Below are 27437 nucleotides of genomic sequence, written 5' to 3'. Positions count from 1 at the left end.
ACATCCATTACTTTACCTAACATTTCTCTTAGGAAGCAAAATCATCCAGAGTATCATTAAAACCAAACTATTTCTGGCACTCCTTGGGGGTTACTCTCAACAATAAGTTATTCTGGAATAAAAAAAAAAAGATGAGAAAAAAAATAAAAGAAAGAGGTGGTGGCTAGACAAAGAGAAGACAGAGAAGACTTCCCCGGTTGCCTGCTCCGACTACTGAGGTGTCCCAGGTGTCTCCATCTCAGGCTACCCCAGAGTCTTCCAGGGAAAGGGTTGGGAAGAGTTCCAATGCCTGGAGGTTATATGAGAGAACTCACCTCTTCCCTCAACCCCAGTTCTTGTTAGTGTGTGAGTCAATCATAGCCTCTGGCTGTGAAGCCCACATTCAAAGTGACAATCAGCCAGTTTTGCTTAATGAGATCAGTTTCCCCTGATCCCTTTTACTTCCAATGGAGGATGCCTCTCCCAGGTTGGAACATTCATAAGATTGGAAAGCCTACTACAATTAAAATGCTCCAAACAATACCTTCCTTCTTAGCTTTCCCTCTCTGGATCTCATACTAAGAGAGGCAGCTAATTAACCATGCTCACTGCTTTTAAACTGTGAAAGAAGGAACTTTCCCCACTGCTCCCATTTCTAGAGTCATTTCTCAAGCTCCAGCAATGTAAGAACAAACAGCACTGTAGGAAGCCCATGATAGCAGGTGCTAGGGCTGGGGAGGGGGGTGTGGAGACAGGGAGAAATGAAGCTTGGAGGAATATGGAAGGTCAAAATGCTGGTGTCACAGAGACAAATCTATTCTATGGGATGCAAAGATCACTCACCCAATTTACCGATATTGAATTAAACACATCAAATCAAGTCATTGACAAATTCTTATGCTTTGTTTTTGAAAAATTAATAAGTTTTGCAGCAGGACCTGATTGGCCAGAAATAGAATAACACCTTCTAGATCATAGAACATTGTAATCTAGAAAGATAGACTAGAGCAAGCTTTAGTGTTGGATGAAGGTGCAATACATAACACTCCCATGAGATAACCATTTGCTATTCAGCACAGAATTTTTAGGGACAGGTAGAACTAAGAAGGGTGATTGGGAAATATGGAAAGAGCTCATTTTAGAGAGAATACCATTTCTACAACCTTGTAGATAAACTCTGAAATAATGCTCATTCCTGTGGTGGTTTGGATAAGAATGGCCCCTATAGGCTCATATAGTTGAATTCTCAGTCACCAAGGAATGGAACCCTTTGGTCAGATTAGAAAGATTAGAATGTGTTGGCTTGTTGAAGGCAGTATCAGGCCCAGTCTCATTCTCTCTGACTATAGGTCAGAATGTAGCTCTCAGCTACTGTTCCAGTGCCTGTCTGCATTCTTCCATGTTCCCTGCTATGATGATAATGGACTTAACTGCTGAAACCGTAAGCCAGCCTCTAATTAAATGTTTTATTTTTTAAGAGTTGCCTTGGTCACATAACTCTTCACAGCACTAGAACTGAGACTAAAGCATCCTCACAGCCTTTCCTCTGCACATCAGAAGCCTTATCATCCCAGCCATCCTTGAATGTGGAGACTGGCCTAGGAAGATCACCATTGTGCCTCCCTTTCCTTTGTCCCTGGCATAAGATAAATATTAGACCATATGCATACAGTTAATCAATAGGGATTTTTTGACCATATTTGAAATGCAAAGTGTTATGCTTTCACTTGGTGCTAAGAACAACACGCATGTACCAGCTCATGTACTCTACTGGATCTCCAGTGGCTAAGGCACAGGGAAGGAGGAAAGGAATCATCTAATCACAGTAGGCTGTATCACCACTAGGAAATGTTAGTTTATCAGTAACTCAATCAAGACATATTATTTCACTTTGTGAGGTTTGCCCAGAGCACTAAGAGAACAAAGAGGACTAAGTCTCTTAGTGCTTAAGTTTCTAAGTGCTATGTCATCGATGCCCTGTTCAAGTGAAGCATGCTAATAAAACATGCTGCACTCAGCTGTATTGAGCTGGTAAGGATGCCTGTTGAATGTCCTGTAACTCAGTGTCAGAGCCTGTATGTGTGTTAGTGTGTGCATGTGTGTCCGCACATGCATCTGTCTGTCTGTCTGTCTGTTCAAATCTAGCTGAGTTAGTGAGTTAGACACAGGCCTCTTAGCAAGCTACCTGGAACTTCTAATGAAGCCTTCCTAAATCATGATAGGGACACTGATCTTAAAAAATTAATCAATGCCTTCAGCATACATCTACTCTGCCACTTTCATAAAGTGGTCCTTACCACATCTCCGGTGGGAGATGAGGCTTACTGGTCTCCATCTTCCACTCTCCTTTTATGTTTAGAACAAGAATTATATTCTCCTTGCCTCAGCTACACACTGACACATTGCAGAGAAAATTTAAGTATAGTAAATTTGGTTGTAAATAGTAGAAACCCAGTTTAAACACCTTAGCCAAGAAAGGGTGATTCATAGAAACTTTACCCTAGGGAGGGAGAAGTCTATAGGAAGAACTACAAATGGCTATGAAAAAGAAATAGCACAGAAATCCAGTGGTCAGGTTTAGAGCCAGGGGTCTTCTCAAAGATTCTCAAGGATGCTTAAGCTAGAAGGGAGAAGGAAAGGAATAGTACTGAGATTCCCTCAACATCTGGCTGAGTGAAGTGTGTAAATTAAAACGCATTATCTCCAGGGGTGGCTGCAGTGTGTTGGTGTGGAGCCAGGCTGCTTATTATTTTCTATTGAAGCCCACAATTTCAGTTCAGCAGCAAGAGTCACTGTGGACCCACTGCTGAGGCCAATTAGATCTACAGGACTTATAAAGCTAGTCTCAATTTTATCAGTGTCCAACTGATTTCAATAGCATAGAGAAGGCTTTACAACAGACAGCAGGCGGCACTGGGTGACTTTCTAATTCCAATTTTACACTTACTATGATACGTGTTAATTTCTATTCTTATATTACAATCTAAAAGTATTTGGAATAGATACTATCAAATTCCATTCTCCTTGCCTCCATTAAGGAAAAGTCTTATTACTAATTCTTTCTGGTTTATAGGTGGGGGAATGGAGGCAGAAGTAAAGTCAATTGCCATCAGAGAATGAGTAGATGAAAAGGTAGATGTTTCTAGATAAATCTAGATACAGAATCACTTTATTTCCAAGTTTTCTTGAGGTTGTTTGGTATTTTTATCGTATTTTCAAAATACTGAGCAAAATTTATAAGTACCTTTGTGGGATATGTTGTCTCTCAGGTTTTTTCTAACATAGAGTGTTGTTTCTTGCAGACAAGATCCCTCTTCCAATTTGAACATGCTGTTTCTTGTTTAGAAGGTGTCTACCCAGGGAGCTAACAAATATTCCTATCATCATCTCTTTCTGAATGGACTTCTATTCATCCTCAATTGTCATCTGAACATTACCTTCTTGAGGAAAACTTGCTCTGTACTGGGTCATGTTTTCCTGTGTTCCATACACACCATTTGCCACACACTGACACTGTAGGTGCTGAATTATTTGATCACTGAGTGTCTCTTCCTTAGATGGTCAGCTTTTTCATTCAGGCAGGGTTCACTTCTACCTTTTACCTCATTTGTTGTGTGTGAGGGAAAACAGATATTGTGAATGAAGCAAATGAGTGATTTAATGAATGAATAAGAAATAAAGATGGAGAAAGCATGACAATAAACAGCAGCAACATTGCCAATTCCAATTTTACAGAGAATTAGTTGAGGTTTTTACATGTTAACATCCATTTTTACATTTATCCTCTAAAGAGCCCGATGAAGATGCTAAACATCATCTCAGGGCAAGCTGAATTTCTAGCTGCTCCATTTCTGACATGCATAGTTTCTCAGCTCAGAGTGGGAAATATAAATAAAAATACTGACTACATATCCAGTGCAACACCTTGAGCCATCAAGATTGCTCTCTCCAAAAGCAGTCACTTCCCTGGGGACTTTAGAAAAGGAAGCCTGGGAAATTACCATCTGTTCTTTAGTGAGGAGTATTCCTTACTAGAGAGGCAGAATGTGGGTTATCACTAAGGGGCTGTCGGCCCATGCTTCCCAGCCATTAGGGTTAGTGTTGAACTATGGAAACTAGGTCAGGGACATTAGATAGGTAGTGGCACAGGATGACTGCCTCTGTCTGCCAGAATAGCTTACTCTGCCCTCCCCCTTCTCAGGCATCAGATCTTCAGCCTCCCAAGGAGGAGATTCTCAGGAATTTATGACTCAATCAACTCACCCAAAAGGAGCATAAATGGGATTAGTTTTAATATTGTTAAGTTGCAAAAATACAGGCATATGTGCATGCCAAAGCGAAATGTACGCAAGCAAAGGGGGGGAACATATGGGCACCCATATGGTGAAAAGCGCATTGCTAGACCTTCATACACTTCTCATTTACAACAAGAACCAAAGTTAGCGAACATAAATTTGCTTTGCAAAAATGTGAGAGGAACAGCTTGTTTGCCCATAACTGTTCCACTGAGCAAGATATGTATAACCTTGATTTCTCATCTCAGACACCTCTTTCTCACACTCCAGGGATTAATTAGGCTCTAAATATGACTCCAGATTAGAAACAAAGATCCTGGCTGCCTTGCAGAAAGACAAAGGAGCAGTAGTAAGGATGGATGACGCAGTAGGTCAGCTAATAGGCGAGTCCTATAAGTGGCTGGAACTTGGACATGGGGTGGCTTAGAAGAGAAACAAGGCTGGTAGTTCTCAGGGGGGTTATTTTAATTGAAGCAGAGGAGTAACAGAGACTACCAACAGTCAACTGCATGGCTGCGGCTTTCATTAGGAGACTGTGCTTTTGTTAGAACAACATGTTGTGGAGTCAGACATTGGAAAGCGACATGGAGGGAGGAAGAAAAAGACAAGAGTACAGATGATACTTAGAGTTAGCGGGCACCCTTCGGTGCCCCTTATAACAAGCAGAAGTTGATTTAAAGTGCACCATTCCAGTTCAAAGCCATAGAAACCATTTTTGTGCAGCACAAAGAGGTCCAGATTCAAAACCCAGAAGCTAGGTTCCTTTCATAGATGCACAGCTGAGCCAGTTGGGAATCACCTGTCATGCTTTTTTTTTTTTTTTTTTTTTTTTTTTTTTTTTTTTTTACATTTGCCTCTGTTTCTATATCCACAAAACTGTCAGAGTATTCCTTCCCTGACTTATTTTGAGAATGGTGACAATCTCATGTGAGATGATACATGTGGATAAACTACAGACCTCTCTATAAGGATTTATAGGGGTAGATTATTAATGGAAAGCTATAGGTCCATTTTACATACCATTTTTTGTAGTTTTATTTTGAAATAAATATTGATTTCCAAGAAGTTGTAAGAATAGTAAGCAAGTTACATATACTTACTACTAACTTTTCTCAATTATGGTCTATTATGTTAATTGAATATGAATATTGATTAAATCTACATAGACATGTGTATACTGTAACGATGCTGGGAAACTTACATGGGTTTTTATGTTTTGCATGCTTATTCACATGTGTTGAACCAATTAATTATGCATAAAGATTCATATAACTACCACAGCAATCAAGATGTGACATGTTCCACACCAAGGTAGTGCCAAACAATTGGCCTCTTCTTCATCTGTCCCTATTCCTGTTAGACACTGATCTGTAGTCTGTTCTTATACTTTTTCAGTTTTAAGAATTTTGTGAAAGTGGGATAATACCATGTATAATCTTATACTAAACATAATGCCCAGATATCATCCATTCATTCTTTTTAAATGGTCAAGTGAACAAGTAAGAGTTCTCTTTCTCTTCTTTCTTTCTTCATTCCTTTCTTTCTTTTCTTCATTCTTTCTTTCTTTCTCCTCCTCCTCCTCTTCTTCTTTTTCCTGTGCAGTATTCATAGTTTAGATAACTACCCACTGAAAGAAATTTGGCTTGTTCCCAAATTAGTCTATTATAATAAAGCATCTGTATAAATGTCCAGTTTACAGGTAGAGAACAGAAACCTTGACTTGCTTAATTAATGACTCAAGAATAAAGGGATTGGGAAATAAAATTAAATAGTAGCACTTTTCTCTCAGGACTGATGGACCATTAAATAAGTTATATACAAGACTGGTACTGACCCAGCAGTTATTTTTCTAGATAGGGATGAGCAATCTCGGAGGTCATTGGACCCCCTCCATCCTGGTTGCCTTTGGACTCTACCTTCTGTTTCCTTGGAAATACCCAAATGTGAAACATCTGCTTTGCCTGTCTTTAAGATTTAACATTGGTTTGTTGAGGCCCAGTAAGGGAAAAATACTTCCTTCTGGTCAAAAGAATTTAATCTGAGTTCTAATTCTCCCCTGGGTAGAGACATGTCATTCTAGCCTGCCCTAAAGATTAGACCATTACACTGTACTGTCTACTCCCTCAAGAGTTACTGTAGCTGAGCCTTGTCAATCATCTGACCCTGAGTCTACATCTCAGTGTACATCTGAGTGTACATCTGTCTTTACATCTATAAAGGTGACTTATCTAAAAACGTGCTAGGGAGGTGAGAGGAATAATTATCCCTTATTGAGACACTGTATGTGTATCCTGCCCCCAACCCCTCCCCTGATGTAGTTGCTTACAGACCTTTTACCTCCCCTTTGGAACACAACTGCTTGCTGATATCTATTGCTGGGTTTGCCTTCTCTCATAGACCTTAACTCAAAAGGCACAGCTGTCTTTCTTCCTCTTATTCATCTCCCTCTTCCTAGCAGCTATAGTTTACAACTTGCCTGCTCTGTCATTGTTTTTTCAAACTAATAAAGTGATCCTGGAGCTTTGCTCTGAATCTGAAAAGAGTTTTTAAATACTTTTGTTAACAAGAGTAAGAAACCATAGAAAGGAATTCCTAGTTACATAGTAAACTCCCAACATGACAATGTGATACACAAACACACACACACACACACACACACACACACATTTCATAGTAATAATCCATGGTCCACAGTGATGGATACTGTTGGCATTTTGTCTAGACTTTGCTCTACAGTTACCTGGCAACAACCAGGTATGCCTGACTCACTATAAAAGGAACTGCTTACCTCCTCCTCTCTCTCTTGCTCCCTTCTCTCTTTTCTCTTGCTCCTGCTCCCTTACTCTCTTCCTCTCCTCTCCCCCATTACCCTCCCCCTCTCTCACCATGTGCTCATGGCCAGTCTCTACTCCTCTTCCCCCTCTCTCTCTCTCTCTCTCTCTGCCTTCCTCTCACCTCCCCTCCCCATGCCCCAAATAAACTGTATTCTATAGTATACCACTATACCATTGTGTGGCTGGGGCTGGGGAGGGATGTCTCAACATGGGCCCACAGGCAGAGTCAGAGGCAGGGGCCCCTTTCCCCATACCATACTGTGCCACCACCAAACATATCCCTGGCTCTTCTCTTGTCCTTTTCATAAAACACTACAGATACTTGCCATTCATTTTTTTAATAATTTTTACTCCAAACATTATCTAATGAGTTTGAAATACATTGTCCCATCTACAGTGCAAGAAATGAGGATAAAGGGGATGGGTAAAGGGATGTTTCTCATTGTTAAGAGCTGAGCTATCGTGGTGGCACATGCTTTTAATCCCAACACGTGGGAGGCAGAGGCAGGCAGATTTCTGAGTTCAAGGCCAGCCTGGTCTACAGAGTGAGTTCCAGTATAGTCAGGGCTATATCAAGCTCAAGTACATAACACTGAAGCCCACATACATCCAGTAAGATAATAAACCATCTGAAAGGGATTCATACCTACAAATATGGCTACCCCACATTTAGGGTGGCAAGGAATTGGTACATTGTGAATTATAAAGGAGCAAATAAAGAGTATAGCTAAAACAGGCATCAGTCTGTATACTTCCATGTTCAGTATTGAATAGAGAAAACAGAAGATAAAATCACCAAGCAAGTAAGAACCAGGGATGTTGTTTTTGGTAGCACTAGCTCCACCACTACCACAGAAACACTCTACCTAGCCATGGCATGTATTGAAACAATACCAAGTGCTACTTGTTTCTGATGGCCCTCAGGATACCTCTTTTCTTCCAGGAGAGCCGAGCTGAGTAGTTCGTACTCAGAATCCATCCACTGGGTCACATAGATTTTTCATTGTGACAAATTAGAAGCAAACAATCAGAAGAAAGGCAGCAGCTAGAAAGTAGGCACATTGACTTCAGGGAGAACTGTCAATTAATAGTGTGATTGGGGTTTTAAAAAAGGAGAAGCAGAGAAACTCGACAGAAGGACTTAAACTATTTAAAGGCTATATTCCTGGTTATCCTAGTTCCTGAGTGCCCAGGTACAAACAACTGAAATGTCTGGAGCTGTTGTTACACTATTAAGAAGAGGCTAACTGGTATCCACTAGGCTGAAGAATCAGAAGAGAACTCCCCGCATTTTCAAAAAGGGGCTTCCAGTAAATGACTCAAGTCAGTGCATAAGGGAGTCAGCTTCAGTTACCTAGAAAATTCTGCAAAAATAATTCATGCACCGGCTCCCTGAGGTATTACCCTGTTTGAGTAGATTGTGTGAGCGACTCACTCACAGGTGAATGGCTGTCATCTTAAAATCTCAGTGGAGGGACACAGAAGAGAAGACTTTATTATGTTCGCCAAACATCTGGCCTTCCCAAGTATGTCATTAGACACTGGGCCAGGTGTGAGGCATCAGTGTGGATTGCTATGGTATCACAAGAGAGAGAGGAACACAGCTCTCTGTAGAACAGCACGTCTGTCTATACTGCCTCTGCTCCAATACCGGGAACTTTGTATTCATATCACCCTTGCACACAGGAGAGCTATCCCCCTGCTTCTGCTGATCTCAGTGACTCTTCTCCTCCTTTGCAGGAAGGAATCAGAAAATAATTCCTAAAACCCAGCTCATTCACAGTATGCAACAAACACACTGGCCACTTGCTCATCAACTTTGCTCACCTGTTTCAACACATGCCTACCCTTTTCTGCAGAAGCCAAGTCTTTGAGGCAGAAACCCATGAATCATTTTCAGATTCCTGCACCGCAGGTCACCATTCAGTGGACTTACGTTTGCCAAGGCCGTTGGACAAGTGTCATATCCTCTATCACATTCATAAGAATATATTTCTATTAGTAAGCCATTGTCTCCTGCTTAGAACATTAAGAATAACTTTTTAAATCTAAAGATATACAGTCATATGCTCGGTGGTTTATATGTCCACTTTGAAAACCCAAATGTACATCCACAGAAAACTTTTACTAGAGTGGTCACAACACATGATCCTGTAAAGAGTCCAGTTGCCTGGAAAGTGCTGTAGGTATCCTGTCTTCTAAAACGCTGTCTCTGGGGATCCTAGCATAATTTTAATGCTGGAGAGGAAACAGGTCTGGAGGGTCTCAGTGAAGATTCAGCCTAGAAATTAGAGAAGCTGCTATTCTTTAGAGCCATGTCAGGCACCTGGTGAACCCTCTCAGCTACTTTTGGAATGTGGACTTACTTAGGTATAGTTGTTGTATCTCATGGGAAAATGATTGGGGATTGCAGTTACTACAGAGGGATTCCCAGGAATGTGGCAATATGCAGGATATTTCCACCACGGGAACCAGATGGCACTATTCAAGGCCTCCTCCTCCCACCCCACTTCCAGACCATTTTAAGCAAACACTTACTGTCCATTGTTCAACTATCCTTTTACCATGTAATCCCCTTCCTTTACTTTGAGCTTTTTGGCTTTTTGTTTGTCTGTTTGGTTGGTTGCTCAGTTTCATGTTTTGTAACTTTCCTTCATTATATCTTTTTTTTTTTTAAAATTTTAGAGATTTCTTATATTTTTGGACATATCATGCTTACCATTATTAATCTCCCATATGATACTAAATGTACACATTCACTTATTTTTACTTATTTCCAAGATTTCTAAGAATTGCCTGCATATATTCAGACTCCCATTTTATGACTTTAGACTTCAAACTCAGAGCATTGAATACTAGACACATCCATGGTCTACCTATACACCTTCACTTACACTTGCATGTTAAAATCTAAACATGAGTATTATTCTTAGACCTTAGTCATCTCTTCATTGAAATATTTTCCTAAATGGTTTGTTTACTTATTCCAATTATTAAGTCCATAATTTAAGCCATATATTTCAGGAACTGCATCAGTCTTTGGGGAGCGGAGCTGTTCAGTGAATTTAACCCTCATGTGTAACACCATTGGAATGTCAAAATAAATGGGAGTGTTACCTTTGTTTTTTTACTCTTCCATTCTCAATTAACCAACACTTTGTTCTTCCCTCAGTATGCTGTTTGATGCTCACAGGTACTGGATGTTTCTCTAAAGCTTTAGAACAACTCCCTAGATTCAAGTGGAGCTCAACATTTTTAAAACAGAGAAGACAATGGGTCTATGCATTAGATGCAAATTTCAAACTTGCAAACTCTCCAGATCTTTTAAAACTTCAGAGACAATGTCTTGATTTGAATTGTTTAAATGTCATTGCAAGCAGATAAGCAAAGACAATGGTAGCCATGAAAGCTGGTGAACCAAAGACCTGCAGACAAAGCCTGGCTCACAGCGGAGCACAGTCCTGGAGACTGAAAGAGCACAGGAAACATTTAAATTTAGAATTTGCTGGGTTTTCTTCCAACACTGAACTGCAACTATTACACTATATAAAAGGTTAGGAGATGAATGAATCTTTCTCTCTCCCTCTCTCTCTTTTTTAAAGGGGGAAGGAACTCTTACCAGTATACCATTAGAAAGAATTGCTTCAAAACACTTACACAAAGTCAAAATGCCTTTTACAATGTTTCCAGGCTTAGAGAACTATATAGTTGGGATCAAATAAGTATATTCTGGAATTTAAAGCATTTATAAATACATCCAACTTTACAAAATGCATAGAAATTGGCGTCCTGGTTAGACATATTCTTGCCGATCACATAAAGCATAAATTCTCTTCAGTTTTAGACAAAAGTCACCTGGGGCTCTTGCCTTTAGGGATGTGCACTCTGGTTGCACTTACATCAAAGCAGAGCTCTGCAATGCCCACTATGTGTGTGTTTTAATGCTTTTGTTGATGTTATAATATGAAAATTTTAGGTTTCAATATCTGTAGTCTTTATATAAAATGTCGAGCAGATTTATTAGCATTATCTTTTTTTTAGAAAAAGTGAGGGGTGGAAAAGAATGTTCTTAGTTGGCATGGAAGAAAAAAAGCTCTGGTGGTGCTTCCCACTAACAAACCATCTCTTTTTTGGAGTTACTCATATGACTGATGTCCCAAATTAGGAGAAGATATTATTTCTTATATGTCTGAATACTTCAAATTTTGTTAGAATCTAATTTATACTCTGTACTTATTTTTAGTGCAAAGTTATATTCATTTTGGCTTATTTTGATTTCTGGGGCCAACTTTCTCACCAATGCTTAATATTCTCAGTTTATTGAGCTTTGGTCTTTCTGGTGGCTCTACCATAGTTGTATCTCATGTTCTACTCCAGTGGTATCTCATGGCTCTACCATAGTTGTATCTCATGCTCTGCCATGGAGGTATCTCATGGCTCTACAATAGTTCTATCTCATGCTCTACTCTAGTAGCATCTCATGGCTCCACCACAGTGGTACCTCATGGCTTCACCATAGTGGTACCTCATGGCTCTATCATAGTGGTACCTCATGGCTCTATCATAGTGGTATCTCATGCTCTACCATAGTGGTATCTCATGCTTTACCATAGTGGTATCTCACAGTTTTACGATAGTGGTATCTCATGGCTCTATCAAAGAGGTATCTCATTTTGTTATTTCTATGACAGTGATGTTAGAAACCATTTCATGTACTTTATTTGCTGTTCATATACCTGTTGTGGGTTGTTACCACTGATTGTGTGTCAGAAATTCTCATATACAATTGGTGCCATTACTTTGTCAGAAATCAGTACAATTTTTTCAAGACTTTTTAAAAGTGATTTCTTTTTTTAATTTAATTTAATTTTTAATTTATTTTTTATACTCCATTTTTTATTTCCCACAGCCCCATCTACTCTCCAGTTGCTCTACATCCCACATCTCCTCCCAACCATACCTAGTCTCCACGTAGATGCCCCCATGCTCCCACATACCTGACCTTTAAACTCTCTGGGGGTTAGGTGTATCATCTCTGAATGAACACAGGGCCAGAAGTCCTCTATTTCATGTATTTGTAATTGAATTGAAGTTTTGATGGAAATTGGGTCTTTATAAAGGCAATCAAGTAAAACAAACAAATAAACAAACAAGAAGAGGTAATTGCTATGATCCCTATAGTATTTGGCTAATCTCCTTATAAAAAGAGGAAGTTTGCAAAAGTCACACATAAGGAGAATGCTACTGAGGATGAAGGCAGAAATCTAAGAGACACATTTATAAACCAAGCCATACGATGACTGATAGTAAAAAGGGGTCGGGGACGGAAAATAGACTAGATCCTCCATCACAGCTAAGGAAAGAAATCAACCTGGCCATGATTTGACCTTTGACACACAGCCTCCAGCAGTAGAAAGGAATACATTTCCATTTGTGTCATGAAGGTTTTTTTGCACTTGGCCAGGACAGCCCTGGGAAACTCAAGCAAGTCTGCTATTTTTTCTTTTCTTCTCAGAGAGGGAATTTTATATTTTGGAGATTTCTGCCTTTCTCAAGGTTACTAAGATTTACTCCTTTGCTTTCTTTTAGATGTACATTAGTTTTACATTACAAACAGGCATACGTGTATTTTCCTAGTCACTGGTTTCATGTTTGGGTTTTCTAATGCCCGAGGGAGCACTTGATTCCTGTATAATCTCAAGAATCAATCACAGTTTCTGGAAACAGTATAATATGTCAGATGGCTCTGTGCCCATCTTTGAAAGTTCAAGTTGGAGCAAGTTTTATTTCCAAGGAGATAAGAACCCATGTCCTTTAGATTTCCTTCATACTAAGTTTAGAGATGGTAGTAACTAATGTTTTAATAGCAATTGCTGAGCACCCAGCAAGGTCATGCTCAGTGTAATCCCCTACCCCACGGCACTTTTCCCCCATCAAAGTGAACTCTGTGATCAGATCCAACAGATATGGTTCTCTACAACTGTCCTGAAAGTACTGAAGCAGGTGTGGTTTTTCCTAGTACATGTACTGTAATGTCAAAGTTCCCCAGGGCATGCTGTCAACATCACCACCACCACATGAAAGGACACATCTATCGCCACACAAGTTATTATTGTTCAACAAAAGCTACTTACACATTCTTCCTTTCAATTTGAAAACAAAGGCTTTCCAAATCATGGAAAAAAGTGAGCAAATAATTTAGGTAATTTTCTTCTGCAAATTCCTTTCCTGGAATGTGGCACTTAGCAGCAGGTACATACAACAGATTGGTCCTTAGATGGCCTATTGATGCATTCACAAACAATATTATTTTCTGGTTGCTGATCTCCCTTTAGTATGAGAACCAAGCAGACCTTTAAAGTACACTCTCAAAACTTTGCATAGTAAATACCTTACCCTTGACTGACAGATGCCTCCATGTCACCGTTGGTTCTGGTCTGCCGATTGCAAGACATAACAGGGTCACACTGCTTCCTTCATTCACAGTAATGTCTGAAGAGATGTTCATTATCTGGGGAGGGACTATAAAGAAACACAGAAGAAAAAAAAACTGAGAATGATTTTTTTTTTGTGCTTAAAAAAGAGCTGTCAGCCAATGAATATGATATATTATAAGTTTGTAGGATGAAAATCATTTTAGTCCCACTTTGTTTGTCTTGGCAAAAATCTGATAAATGCCATCATTTATAGAATGTGTCTAACAGAAAAACAGATTGCTATGCCATGTTGAGGGAGCATGAATATACACATTGTTGTGTGTGTATGGTGGTGACTTTGGCAGAAGATCTGAAGATCCAGGTATAACCACGTATTTAAGTGGAGGCAACGTCAAAGGTAAAACACAAGGACCCTCTTTACCCACAGATTCTTTTCTTCTTTACATAGTTTCCAGTCACATAAACAAAAGTGAGTAATTGAATGTATATTTCCTATAAACTAGAAAGATATGTACAAAACAATAGGCAGCCAGCCATCAAAACCAGAACACTTCTATTGATCCATCCATGAATCCTTCAGACCAAATTTAAATTTTGCTAATTGTTATTTTTTTGAAAACTTCATACATATATTTAATGTGTTTTTGATCAAACATATATCCCATACTTCTCTCTAATTTCTCTCCTACTCCCCTACCACTTTTCCTTGTAACTTTATGCACTCTTCTCTATTTTTAAGAAACTACTGAGTCTATTTATTGCTCTTTGTACATGGGTATAGGATTATCTACTGGATCATGGATAGCCATTTAGGGGCTATATACTTGAAGCAAATATATTCTCTCTCTTCTAGTAGGTATCAATTGTCAATAACTTCTCAATTAGTGGTGGGACCTCAGCTACTTTCAGTTAAGATGCACAAGGGTCCTGTTATGCATGGAAAATGGTTTACCTATAGTCATTCACTGCCTTTGGGTCTTACAATATTTCTACCCTCCTCTTTGTGATGATTCTGGAGCCTTAGGAGATGGGCTTATAATATAAATATCCCACTTATAGTTAAGCACTCCATAGTCTTTTATTCTCTGCATATTAGTCAGTTGTGGGTCTCTATGTTTACTATAATATTAAATATCTTCTGCTAAAAGGTGTTGAGAGATCCATGAATCTATGAATATCAAATAAGAATTTAGGGATCAGTTTATTACTATATCCACTTAGTAGAATAATATTACTAGGGTCTCTGCTAGGGCTTATGACCTAGCCTGTCATGGATTTCCTCCCACCCCCTCCCCCAGTTAACAAACAGTACCAGGCATGAGTTTTGTCTTATGAAGCAGACTTTAAATTTAATCAGAAAGAGATTCATTTCTTCTATAACCTTTGTGCCTCTATTGCACCAGTGAGCATATCTTATTAGGTTGGTTAGGTTTCACAGGTGGGTAAGTGTTGAATACTTTTGTTCCATGGTATTGTAAGCAGAGCCTTCTAGCACTAGGAAAGTTAGTCAGTAGAAAGGAAACTTTCAGGTAGGTCAGTAACAGCTTGATTTCTCCATGATCTGTGACCCCAGAATATGGTATCTTCAGCAAAAGGGTCACAACATGTAGCTCTAGAGAATAAGCAAGAACAACAGCAATAGCCTGGAGTGTTTTTATGGGAGGAGTGGTCTATGACTCCAGTGACCAGCAGCTCAAAAAGAGGTAATCTATAGCAGGTAATTGGCTATTTGGAAGCATATGGTATCTGAGAGAGGCATTGTCCCACAATTATAGGTTAACTCCATTAAAACTCTTTTCCTATATGTACACGTATATATTTTAGAAGACTTCTATAATAGTAGACGACACTTTCAGATTTCATTAGTACTAATGATCCCTCCCCATGCTCCTCCCCTCTACTTTGCCTTCCTTTTTTCACCCCATTTAACCCATTTCATTATAACCATTCCATATTCATTCTGAAATTTTCTATTGATTTCTTGACTACCATTAATAGTATTCTCCTTGAGACCAACAAAATCAAGCATTAAACTCTCCATTACTGTTGTCACCTTTATAGTGTATGGCTATCCCTTGGTTCATGTTGGAGTTATGACCAATAAATATAATTGTAAATTTTAAATATCATTAAGTTCAAAATACAATGAATTCACAAAACATATCAAGCATCATAACTCAGCAACCCCAAAGAAAATGGAGGATTAGCGTATTCCCTTCTTGACCATGTGGTTGATCTAGAGCTACAGATCACTGCCACTGCCCAGCACAAGGAAATAGTTGCATACCAAATAACACTAGGCATGGAAAGATCTCAAATCAAAAGTTAGATCAAGACTTCTACTGTATGAGAAATAATGTTAGAAAACTTCCAGGAGAGCCATAGTAAGCCATGACCTATCTGTGGTATGAAGGGGAATTAATTTTAATGTTATGCTATCCCATCAGTTAGAGGCTGGACTCTGGAGTTCAATTTCTCACCCACCGTATGATCTTAATCAGTAATTGGCTTTCATCTGTTTGAACTCTGGTGCCTCATCGGTGAACTGGTAGGTGCTTCGCTGCATGATTTTTAAGTACTGCCTTAGCAGAGTGGCTGATGTAAAGTAAGCACTCAATAAGTATTGGTTGCCATGGCAGCAATGAAAATACTGTCGCTGATTACAAAAAAATTGACAATAACAATGCAAGGCTGTTTCCCTCTCTTGGACTGGACAATGTCGATGGATCTTAGGCACTTCAGGGTATAAATGTCACCCTTCATTTTACTCCTTATTTTGATCAACCTTCTGACTTCACTAAAAGCTCAGGATAAGAAAATAACTAGAGTGCACATCAACTCTTCTCATTATCATTTTCTACGTGGGTTTCTAATCAATTCTCAATACACATCTACAATAGACTCCTACATGGAACTTTGCATGTGGTCCCTGTGCATGTCTGAGTCCATCTAATCTAGCTTTTCCATGTACCCAGCATGACCTTTTAAGTTAATGATGTAATCAGTCTGCTCTTCTACTGACTCTTTCAGTCCCAAGTGTAACACACAAGTTCCTCTGTGTAAGTGGAGCTCTGCAGTCTAACTACAGCCCATTAACTATGGATAGCTGTCCTGCACAGGGCACACCACAGACCCTCATGCCCTTGGATTGTATCATGCCGATGCCCATGCTCATGTATTGTGTCAGAGCCCTGGGGTACCTGGAAGACTTTTCTTTTTCTCCTTCTTCCTCACCCCTTTCTTTTAAAGGCTTGGCTCATCTTTAGAGAATCAAATGCCACCTTCCTTCTGCTGCCCCTCCTTATGCATCCCCAACAATAAAGCCATCCTTCCTGTGTCATTTCATCCAAGACTGCGTCAGGAAGAGGACAAAGAAAGCTGTGTTGCAGCTAGAGCATCACCCTAGAGCATCACCCCATCTGTCCCTAGGGACCAAATGCATGAGGAAAAGTGGGACTCCTGTATCTTGGACTTAGAGGCGGTCAAGGACATATGCTGAATTCCTCTCTGAGAGGAGGATTCAGATAACAGGATGAACAGAATTTCAATGCTAAAGGAAGCAAAGCTCTGGCTGAAGGCTTTCAGATTCCACCCCCCTCCACACACGCATCATCAGAATCAAAATATTAGAGAGAGGGGGCACCAAGCTTACAGTCATGCTGATTCATTTGTATTGCCACTTTAATTATGAATTATTAACTACCAAGGAGGAGCTGATGTACTGGTAGATTCAAAACCACCAAGTCATTGGTAGAAGAGACTTCAGGCTGATGTTCCACCCTGACAACCCTGCAGCCTGCAGTTTCACACTGCTGAGGCCTCCCAGGTAAGGCTTTTCAAGGAGAAGCCAGAAGTAACCAGCAGAACATTTGAGCTCTTAAGGGAATCCACATTAGCAAATAAATAAAAATTGCTTACCTTATAAATCTGCCATATCAGGGGTTATTTCTGTATTAGGAATTGCCCTGAAATTTCAGTGCACGTATTTTATCAAAATACACACTGGGAAAAAAACAGTGTACTTTCCAACTGTACTGCGTACTTGGGAGAAAATGGTTCTGCCTGTTTTTCAGTATTTTTTAGCTTGTTAAAAAAAAATAGTCTGGGCATAGAAATGTCAATACATGTTTCCTCATTCCTATAAAGCAACAACTACTGTGCAGCTTCAAAATATTCACAAAATAATATGTCCTTTAGCTAGAAATGCTTTGCCATTTTAAGGCCTCTTTATGAAGACCCTAGGGTCTCTCTGGAAGGATATAGACACAGTCCAGGAAAGCATTGTTGTGACTTATTAAATCACTCACTATCCATGATATCTTGGGCTGGAACTCCCAGGACAGGATCCATTGTAGAGGTGGGATTTTCACTGCTATGGTCTTTCTTGTGCTAGTTTGAAGGGAGCAGGAAAAATGGTGCTAGGAAGATCGGGTAGTGACTTAGCATGACCTCCACAATTCCCAGGTGTCTCGTCAGGATCAGTCATTAGAAATAAGCTTCCTGGAGTGGTAGGCCAGGGCAACCGAGAGATAGCTCCACTCAGCCAGGCAGCACTATCTGTCATTCCTGGCAAATAAGGGGGAGTGTGTCATTTTCTCAAAGGAAGAATGATAAACTCTGACACAACCATGTCGATCTTTGATGAAGCAGGCAGTGAAGTGATTTGGCAGAAGCAAAGTCCTTTTGGGTCTCAGTTGTGAAACACTTGATAGCCAACATCAGGGTCTCTACTTGTTCTAATGGTTTGACACATTAATGGTTTCATAGGCTCCTAAAATTATAAAATAACTAGAATAAAATGAAGAACTGAGGCACAGAGAGAGTTCAGTAAAGTATCACAGGTTATATAGATTTATGCTATGTTTTCTTTTGGCTTTAATATCATTAATTTTCCATTTGTCCACAAACACTTGCTCTTTAGTTTTCTTGGCTTTGTACCTTTCTCCAGATATCAGCCCACACAGCACTTTCCACGGTGAACCACTTCTCCATCTAAGCTTCTCCAGCTCATTGCAAATCATTGGCAGTCTGAGCCCATCTTAACCATCCTTGCTTCTCCATTCCCATGTGTGTTGCTTGCCCAAGGAGTTGTTCAGTATTTCTAATATAATTTTTAATCTGAATTGATCTTAGTAGTATCATGAAGTTCTAATCTTGCTTCCATGATAACTTCTGAAGATAATAAAAATGTCACTTGGGAATAATTTCAAATACTTCTTTACATTTGGAGAACAGTTCTGTGTTCAATGACAATAAAATCTGTGACAAATGACTCTATATATTATGCTATTATTGATAAATAATGAAGCAGACACAAAGAAATGACTGACAACCTTAATTTGAAATGCCAAGACTGTATATAGTAAGTGGCAGGACAGTGAACTTGTAACTGGAGGATTGCAAACAAAATATTTTCAAGTCCTACCTATAGATGCTTTTGGTCTTCCCTGCTGGTGAACCAGGAGTCCGATTTTGTTTTTTTATTGACTCTGAGAGTTATGGCTTTAATGTGAAAATATTGCCATAAGCACATGTGTTTGAACATTTGGTATTAGGCTAATGGTGTTGTTTCTGGTTATGAAATCTTTGGGACATAAATCCTGGTAGGCAGATACAGACCATTAAGTCAGGTCTTGTCTTTTTTTCCTGTTCACTGCCATAGACCAAGTGAGCCCAGTTACTCTGTCTTTCTCTTCATGATAAATTGTACTTTTCAGATCATTCAAACCCTTTGACATTCTGACAAGAATGTTGTCATTTACAAAAATTGCACTGAAGAACCACATAGTCAAGTTATAGAAACATCATTTTTAAAAAATCTCATGTTTTAAGTGTTTTTATGGTTTTCTGTTGGGCTGTACACCCAGAAACCATGGACACATGTGGCCCATTAGATACATGTGCTTGAGGAAAAATAAATCCCATGTCCTTTAAATTGCTTCTGCCAATGAAAAGAAAATTGACTAATAAGGTGGATGACCACCGGGCATTCACACATGTTTGTAGACTGCTCAGTGCATATCTGGAGAGACTCTGAACTATCTATCATTAATATTATTTGTAGGTAGACAATATTTAAAAGGCTCCAATCAAATACCCTATGGAACTGTTGGATTTCTGGGTGTCTTTTGGTTCCATGCTACCACAAGTTCTATACCCAATCTCTATACCTATGTCATAACTACCTGCTTTACTTTAGATACTTCAAACGTCATCTAGAGTCTGGTCATTCATCTTCAAACCTACCACCATTAACTTTACTGACAATTCTCTCATCTCTTGTTTAAAATATTAAGAAAGTTAGTCATGGTCTACTTGTTACTACCCTATGCAAAAATCTCTGTATGCTTACCGGTTACTACAATTACCATGTTTTGATTCAAATCCTATAATATATACCCATTGCTCAGCAGACATGGTATGGAGCTCTTAGCAGGATTTATATGCTCAGTATCAGTCAGTCTGTCCACAGCATCATTGGCTGCCACCTTGTCTCCTATTAGTGTGTGCTACTCTCATTCTATGCTTTTCTACACTCTGTTCCTTTTGGCTAAAAATACAGTCATGTGTCTGTGTCTGAGAACCAGTCATCCTTCAACACTTGATTAAGATAACAACTCCTTTAATGAGGCCCAAGTTTCTCTCCAAGTTCCTACCTAGGCATTCTGTAGCATATTGCTTACCTTTGCAACTAAACCATCTCATGGCTTCTTACATCTATTACATACTTACATCTATTGCATTCATGGTTTCTTACATCTCTTCTTGTAATGCTGTTCTACAATGTAATGTCTGATATATACTCCTACCCCCTTTAGAATATAATACGTAAATGAATAGTTTTCCAAGTTGAGTATTTTTTTTTAAATATGTCAAAGCACATTGTATCATAGAGACCTGACATTTGTTCTTCAATTGCCTCTCCCTGAAATACTCAAAACCTCACACCACTGGTGTAAGTTTTCCTTCTGGGATCAGTTGTAATAGAGTCTTTGCTAATGGCTCCAGCTCTTCTCCAACCACTTGTCTAATTCAGGCCCTTTTGTTACAGTTTCTTCTTAACATTCACATTTTCTTCTATGATACTTAGAGTTTTGTGCTTTTGTATTCATCGATAGGACCTGTTTGTTTGTTTCAGCCCTGTACTCCAAGCATAGACTTTATAAAGCGCAATGGACCCCATACTTAGAACTGCTTAATGCTTAATGAAAATTTGTTGAATAAGTAAATATCTACTGTAGACTTGTATTTTGTACATCATTGTGTTCTTGTGACAAAGCAAGCTTGAGTTAGAAATGGCTTTCTCCAAGGTGAAGCGAAGGTGAAGCTTCTTTTTTACAAAGACAACAGGGGTGAGATGCTATATTTTTGCATATTTTATCCTCTTCCTGCAAACAGTAGCCTCAATAGGGAAGGTTATATGTCTCTCACTCAGGTTCTAGAGTCCAGGAGTTCCCCATGGCCTGGGTAACTTTAACCCATCTCCTCCTGGACTATGTGCCTCTCCTGATTGTTCTAAGCAGTAAACATGACTTTACACAGCATAACAGCATAGTGCCTGGAAATACATCAGTGCTTATCAAATGCAAAATTCAGTCAGTCCTTCCTGTGCCCATGGTGGATGCTGTCTGTATCATTTAGAAAGAGAAACAGTTCCAGCCCATCTTCCTGCTCATTTTCCAAGTCTGAATTTATTTTACTTTATATCAGCGTTTATGCATAAAACTTGCCTTCAATGCCTGGCAAAGGAAAATTTACTTATTTTTAATTAAGTTAAATGTATTCATTAACTAAGTAAATTAATAAATGTGATAAACTAAATTATATATAATAAGTCACATAATAAGTATAGTTTTGTAATTTGACCTATATAACTATATCATATATTGTTTAGTAACATAAATAATAGTCTGTACTATAAAATTATATCTACAAATAATATTGGTATAAATATAGTACATAACAGCTAATGTTCTATACCCTCAGGTAGGCATTTCCACACATATAACTGTTGCATAGCAAACATACTCTGGCTCTCTGACTATGGCAGAATGTACTCTAGACATGTCTGACATCTTCCTCTTCAATGGAGCTTTGCACTTGAGCCAATGCATGGGGCAAACATTATTCATGTGCATGGAACAATCACTGGAGTGCACCTTATGCCTGTTGGGGAGTGTTTCTGGAAGGAACAGTAGACAGTGAACAGGCTTGAACTTTCTGCTTAGTCTACCACACAGCTTATCTCAGATGAAGGCCATGTTAGAAAGAACCAACATGCAGAGAGTCAGCCTTGTCAAATAGGTCTCTGGCTACCATCCTTAGCAAAGTGGTCTTTCATTTGCAATAACTTTGGTATCTGATTTGACCCTGATGACAGCTCTAAGCTGGGTGGGTAGAAAGTCTGAGATCTAAGGACCAGAAAAGCTTAGGTGGCACCAGTTCTTGAGATGTCATGTAGGAGCGCCCTGGCTAGAGCCACACCTCCAGATTCTAGCCATGGCTTCCTTGCACTTTAAAGATGCTGGGGGAAGCACACTGTTGCTGCTGAGGTCTCTCTGAAAATCAGATTCTTTTTCTACCATTAAGGGCTCCTGTGCCAGCAAAAAGTCAGGGAGGTGCTCTCCATTTACTGATGGGCACTAAGACCTGATCACAACAGAAAGGCATGCTGTTTAAAAGTCCCCAATGTGAGTTTGTGTTGTAACCTGCCTGAGAAGCTACAGCCCTGAATGGGACCTGGGTTTGACCTATATCTCTCAGTTAGACCTGACAAGCTTCTATGCTGTCCTTCAGTGCCCTGCCCAGGGTCCATCGTCTAGTAGGGATGTCCAGCCATGTTCTATTCCCCATGGCTTCCAGAAGCAGCCAACTAACACCAGAACCCTACTCTCCCAATGTCTTAGTTAAGCTGCAGGGCTAAGACTAAATTATCCCTTGACTCGCAATCCTAGATGCTAACATTTGAATACTATTTCATTCTGTTTTGAATCGATTTTTGAAAAGGACACATATTTAAGCCATTCAATTTTAGCTCCCTGGGCTGTAAAATGGGCATAAGAATATCTGCCTTGCAGGTGTGTGGAGATTAGATTAGAGAGAATGGTTTCTAAGTGTCTTAAATGGCCATTATTACTATTTTCTTCTTAATGTTATTATGATGCTAAGGGAATAACAAAATATTAAGAGATCTTGTGAGGGTAATAGAAATATGAAACACTTTTCATTATAGTTTTAAACACTCAATTCTAATTTACAAAAATAATATAGCAAGTGCTCTTAAGGATTTCATGTTTTATTCTTGTGGGGTTACCTTTCTGCATCCTAATAGGTTAGCTTATTTCCTAAACAAGAGGCAAGAATAAATTGGAAAATGTAGCATTTAAGCTAGGTTAGCTTGTGCAGTATTTTGCATATGAAATAGTATAGCAATTTACTAACAATCAAAATCAGAAATAAACATCGCTGCACTCTATGGCAAATATGAATAACTGGGTTCTAGTCTTTCTTCCTTGATTATACAATCTTTTGAAAGTCTTTTAGCCCACATGCTGAGTACTGAATGTATCTGTATCCATTCATTTGGGGTGCTTATTTGTTTTGGTTGGTCTTAAAGTGAAGGAACTAGATTGTAAACTCAAGTTTTCTCCACTAGACTCAAAGAATACTTTATAAGATATCATTGTCTCTCATATTTGTAATTCTAGTCCTCCAGAGGAGGATTACTGGGAATTCTAGGCCAACCTGGGCTATGCAGTTAGTGTATAAGGCCATCCTAAGGTATATCAAGAAACCTGGTCTCAAAAGAGACATAGGGGAGGAAAGGGGAGGAGGAGAAAGAAGAAGAGTGGGGAAGCAAAACAGCCAAGACCAATCTATATGTGACTTACTTTGGTGAACAACAAAACATAATAATGTTTGTCATCGTAAAATATAGCATTGTATGTATGTATGTATGTATGTACATGTAAATCTTATAATGACTAATACATTAATACATATTAATTATTAGATCATCATAGGAAAATGTATATACATTAAGAAAACCTAAATGAAAATCCAGAAATATGTATAAATGTTTACAGTCATTGTCAATAGGATGTCAAAACAGATCAACGAATAGAGAATATAGTTCCCAGGAAAAATGCACAGGATCCACTTACATCCATGTGCAAAGTCAACATTGGAATGCAGCTGCATGCCATACAATAAAATGTAACTCAAAATGAATGAAAGGCTCGAACTTAAAAACTGAGACTTCCTTAGACTAAAAGCATAGGCAGGATTCCTTGCAATCATTGATTACTTCTTATATGTGACAAGTTAATTACAAACAGCAAAACAAAAATAGACACACTGGATTTCTTACTGAAGAAGGCCTCAAAATGGCCAGCATGTATATCAAAATATGCTTAGCAATGTTTCTCACCAGGAAAATGTAAGTCAAAATCCAGAGGTGATACACACCAGGATAATTATAATAACAGGCAGACCACAATAAGCTTTGGCAAAGACATGGAAAATATTGGAGGTGTGACTTTGAAGTTAGACGAGTGGCTTCTTACAAACTTAGTTTTCATACGACCCAGCTGTCTCAGCTCAGATACATAATCCTTAAGGGAAACATGGACTTCAACAAAATATATTCAAATTTCTTCAACAATATTTTCAACAGTCAGAATGATACAATAAATCAATTGTCTATCCAGTGATAACCATATGGTAATAAACCAATATAATGAAATATTATATAGCCATGAAAAGGAAGGCTGATCTGTACTTCAACATGAGCCTGAAAGACATTGCAGTGGCTGTGATTGCTGTCTGAAAGCTGCCAGGATATAGGGAAAGAGACAACTTACAAGTGACTGTTAAAGGCGTAGTGTCTTTTGGTATGATAAAAATGTCCCATAGTTAGTGATTAGTTATGGCTGAACAACTTTGTGAATATGCTAAACACTACTCTGATATGTACTTTGGAGTATGACTCTTACAGTTTGTGATCTGTACCTGTATACAGCATGATTAAGCATCAATCTTGGTCCATTGCTTTCAGAGGTGTGAGGGACATGAAAGGGACATGTAGATTCTCAGAAAGCATTTTCTCCTTTAGTGATCACTCATTGCATAATTTCAAATGGTATTTATTTACTCTTAATTTATGTCCACATGTGAGTGCCTGGGTGAGTTTATATATACTGCATATGAGTAGGTGCTCACTGTAGAGAACCTCATAGTTGGCTCAAGATACCCCAAGACCAAGTTTTCAGCACACGGGAGATTTATTTACCCCAGAGGGACAAAGGGCAGGGAATAAGAGACAAAGACAGGAGCAAGGGAGAAGCAGAAGGGAGCAAGACAGAGGGGCAAGGGGAATTTTAGATACAGAGGAGACTGACATGACCCATAGGCAGATGTCAGTTTATAAAGGCAAAAGAGGAAACCTGTGTTAGTATGAGGTGTTTAATTGTAATTGGGTATGTTAAGTAGTTGAGCCAAAGAGGGCTTTTGATTGCTAGACTGGAATACTTTGATAGGTGGACCTTCATAGTCAGCCTCACAAGGAAGAAGTGGCCAAATAAGGGCATCGACCTTGGTGGCTAGCTTTAGGAATGTGATCTCACCATTTTTTAGCAGGGTAGAAGGAATTGGGGAGAAGGGCAAGGCCTGCCAGAGCCATCTTTGCCATGCTGGACCTGGTCAGAGTCCCTTCACCCACAGAGGCCAGAGGGAGTTGGATCTCCTAGAAATGGAGTTACAGGCAGGAGTAAGAGGCCTGCTAGTGCTGGGAACCAACCTTAGGCTCTAGGAGAGCAGTCAGTGTTCGTAACCCCTGAGCCGTCTTTCTAGCCCCTCCATTAATGCCTAGTGTCCAGTAAGGCCTCTCAGTACACACTGAGGCTAATTGCTAGTGAAAGGTAAGTCTCTGAGGAACAGATTCTCAGGCTCTACAGAGGCGTTCATCAGGTTGGGACTATGCTGAATTGTCCGAGGTCACATCCTAATTCTTAGAAGCATGACTAGGTCTAGCTATTCAGTTGCTCAGGCTGATTGTGAATTCAGACCTCCTACATGTCCTGGTGAGATATGGTTTTATTTTCTGCTGGAAAGGATAAGACCCAATCTATTTGAGTTCCGTTTTCTTTCTTAGTTGTATTTTGATGAGAGAAAGGATAGAGAGCATGAACAAATGATTATGAATTACAGATACATGAATACTTGCTCAGGGTGGGGTGACATCACAAACCATACATGCTCCACTGAGTCCATTTGTAGTGGTTGTCTCCACTGTGTCTCTTACAGAGGTTATTTATAGACACACATTTTCCTATTTTAATTTGCACAATTCAAGCAACTGACCATGATCAGTGAAACCACACAGGGTATCAGAGTCGTTCTGACTGTTCTTGGCTCTTCCCAGGGCAGGAGATGGCTGTTCTCAGAGAGGATCCCTTTGTTCTTTCCAACCCTGACTTGCAGGCTGTGCCCTGCCCTTCTCCCCCACCCCCACCCCCCCAAGAGCTCTGGCCACACTCAAACTTAGGATCACAGATTTTAATTTACATTACAGCATTTTGAAGTAAAAAATAGCCCCGGGGATGGCCAGGTTCTCCTTCCTCCTTTTTCAGATAAGGAAACACTTTGGCTTTAGCCCCAATTCTGTCAAGTGTTTATTATGAGGTGATAACCCAGACCTGTGACCTATGCTGACCTAAGCCTCTCTCTCGCCAGGGATACTGGGTACTTCCTATCTCCCACTTATATCTTTTAGCCTTCTCTTCTTTTTCACTCTTTCCTTAAAAGTGGGTCACAGCAACCTCCTATTAAACAATCTGTGCCCCCTGCCCAGTCTTAGTCATGGTGTGACCTTGGAGTTTCTTAATTTCTTTCATCTGCTTCTCAAGCTGAATAACAGGCTAGTGACCGTAGGTGCCTCACATTTCCTCATTTCAGAGGAATGAAAGGCAAATCACTTGAGAGGGACTCACAGTCCTGTGCCTGTGGCAAAAACCAATGTTTCAGGCTCCATGTCTACCTTCTTTACCTTCTTTTGCTCTGAAGAGTCTCAGTGAGAACCTAGCCTCAGGAGGCACCACATGCAGAGATCTCACTTCTGCCTCTAGGGAGAGCTGTATGAAGCTCCATTAGTACCTTGTGTTTATGAGGAAACCAGGCAAGGACAGGTTACCTAAATTCTCTCATTTTCTCAGGAGTGAATGAAGCCCGCTTGTGTGGACAGATCTGACCTAAACTGCAGCACATCTCTTAGGATACAGTTCAACAAGTTCCAAAAACAAATATTTGTCCACTGTGAATACAGCATCATGGGCCCTGGGGTACCCTTGAAGGATTAGGGGACAGAAGTCACCTTACCCCAGTGATCCTAATAGCACTGAATACAAAGGTGCCTGCTTCAGTGGCAGGAGGCAATCCTCATCTGGCTTTAATTCCTGACTCTCTAATGTTGTTCTTCTGGGTCATATAAAGTCAGTGACAGACATAAATAAATTAATTTTCTGGGACAACTGATAAATAATTGAAATGATTAATAAAAGGTTGATTTGGGCTCACAGTTTTAGAGATTCCCAGTCATGGTCAGTCACTTGGCTCTGCTGATTTAGGGCCTATGGTGAGGCATGACAGAGAAGTAGTCTGCTTACTTTCCGCTATCAAACATATCCAATTATGTCCTTGAAGCACACATCCTCAATGACCTAACACCCTCTCTCCTCTGAACTCTTTCTATGGCTGGGTTGCTACACTGCAGACTACAAGAATTTCCCATGTGAATAATTGAAGAACACCAGTCCAAACCACAGACAAGAACATTTCTGCTCCACAATTCATTATCCCTTGTTCTCTCAATTGTTAGCACTGAAGCCAGCAACCAT

General features: G+C 39.5%; 1 protein-coding gene across 4 annotated transcripts in view; it reads right to left on the bottom strand.

Annotated features, from left to right (window-relative positions):
- Opcml (opioid binding protein/cell adhesion molecule like) overlaps positions 1-27437 on the bottom strand; it is a 514267-nt gene that overhangs the window by 99932 nt on the left and 386898 nt on the right. For all 4 annotated transcript variants that reach the window (XM_031344917.1, XM_031344916.1, XM_031344913.1 and 1 more), the window contains exon 3: positions 13505-13630. In XM_031344917.1, the coding sequence (XP_031200777.1) occupies positions 13505-13630 (126 nt within the window). The remainder of the gene's footprint in view (positions 1-13504; positions 13631-27437) is intronic.

This window comes from Mastomys coucha, unplaced genomic scaffold (genome assembly GCF_008632895.1).
Source record: "Mastomys coucha isolate ucsf_1 unplaced genomic scaffold, UCSF_Mcou_1 pScaffold23, whole genome shotgun sequence".
NCBI lineage: Eukaryota > Metazoa > Chordata > Mammalia > Rodentia > Muridae > Mastomys > Mastomys coucha.
Note: the sequence above shows the minus strand (reverse complement) of the source record. Positions and strands in the feature narration are given on the sequence as shown.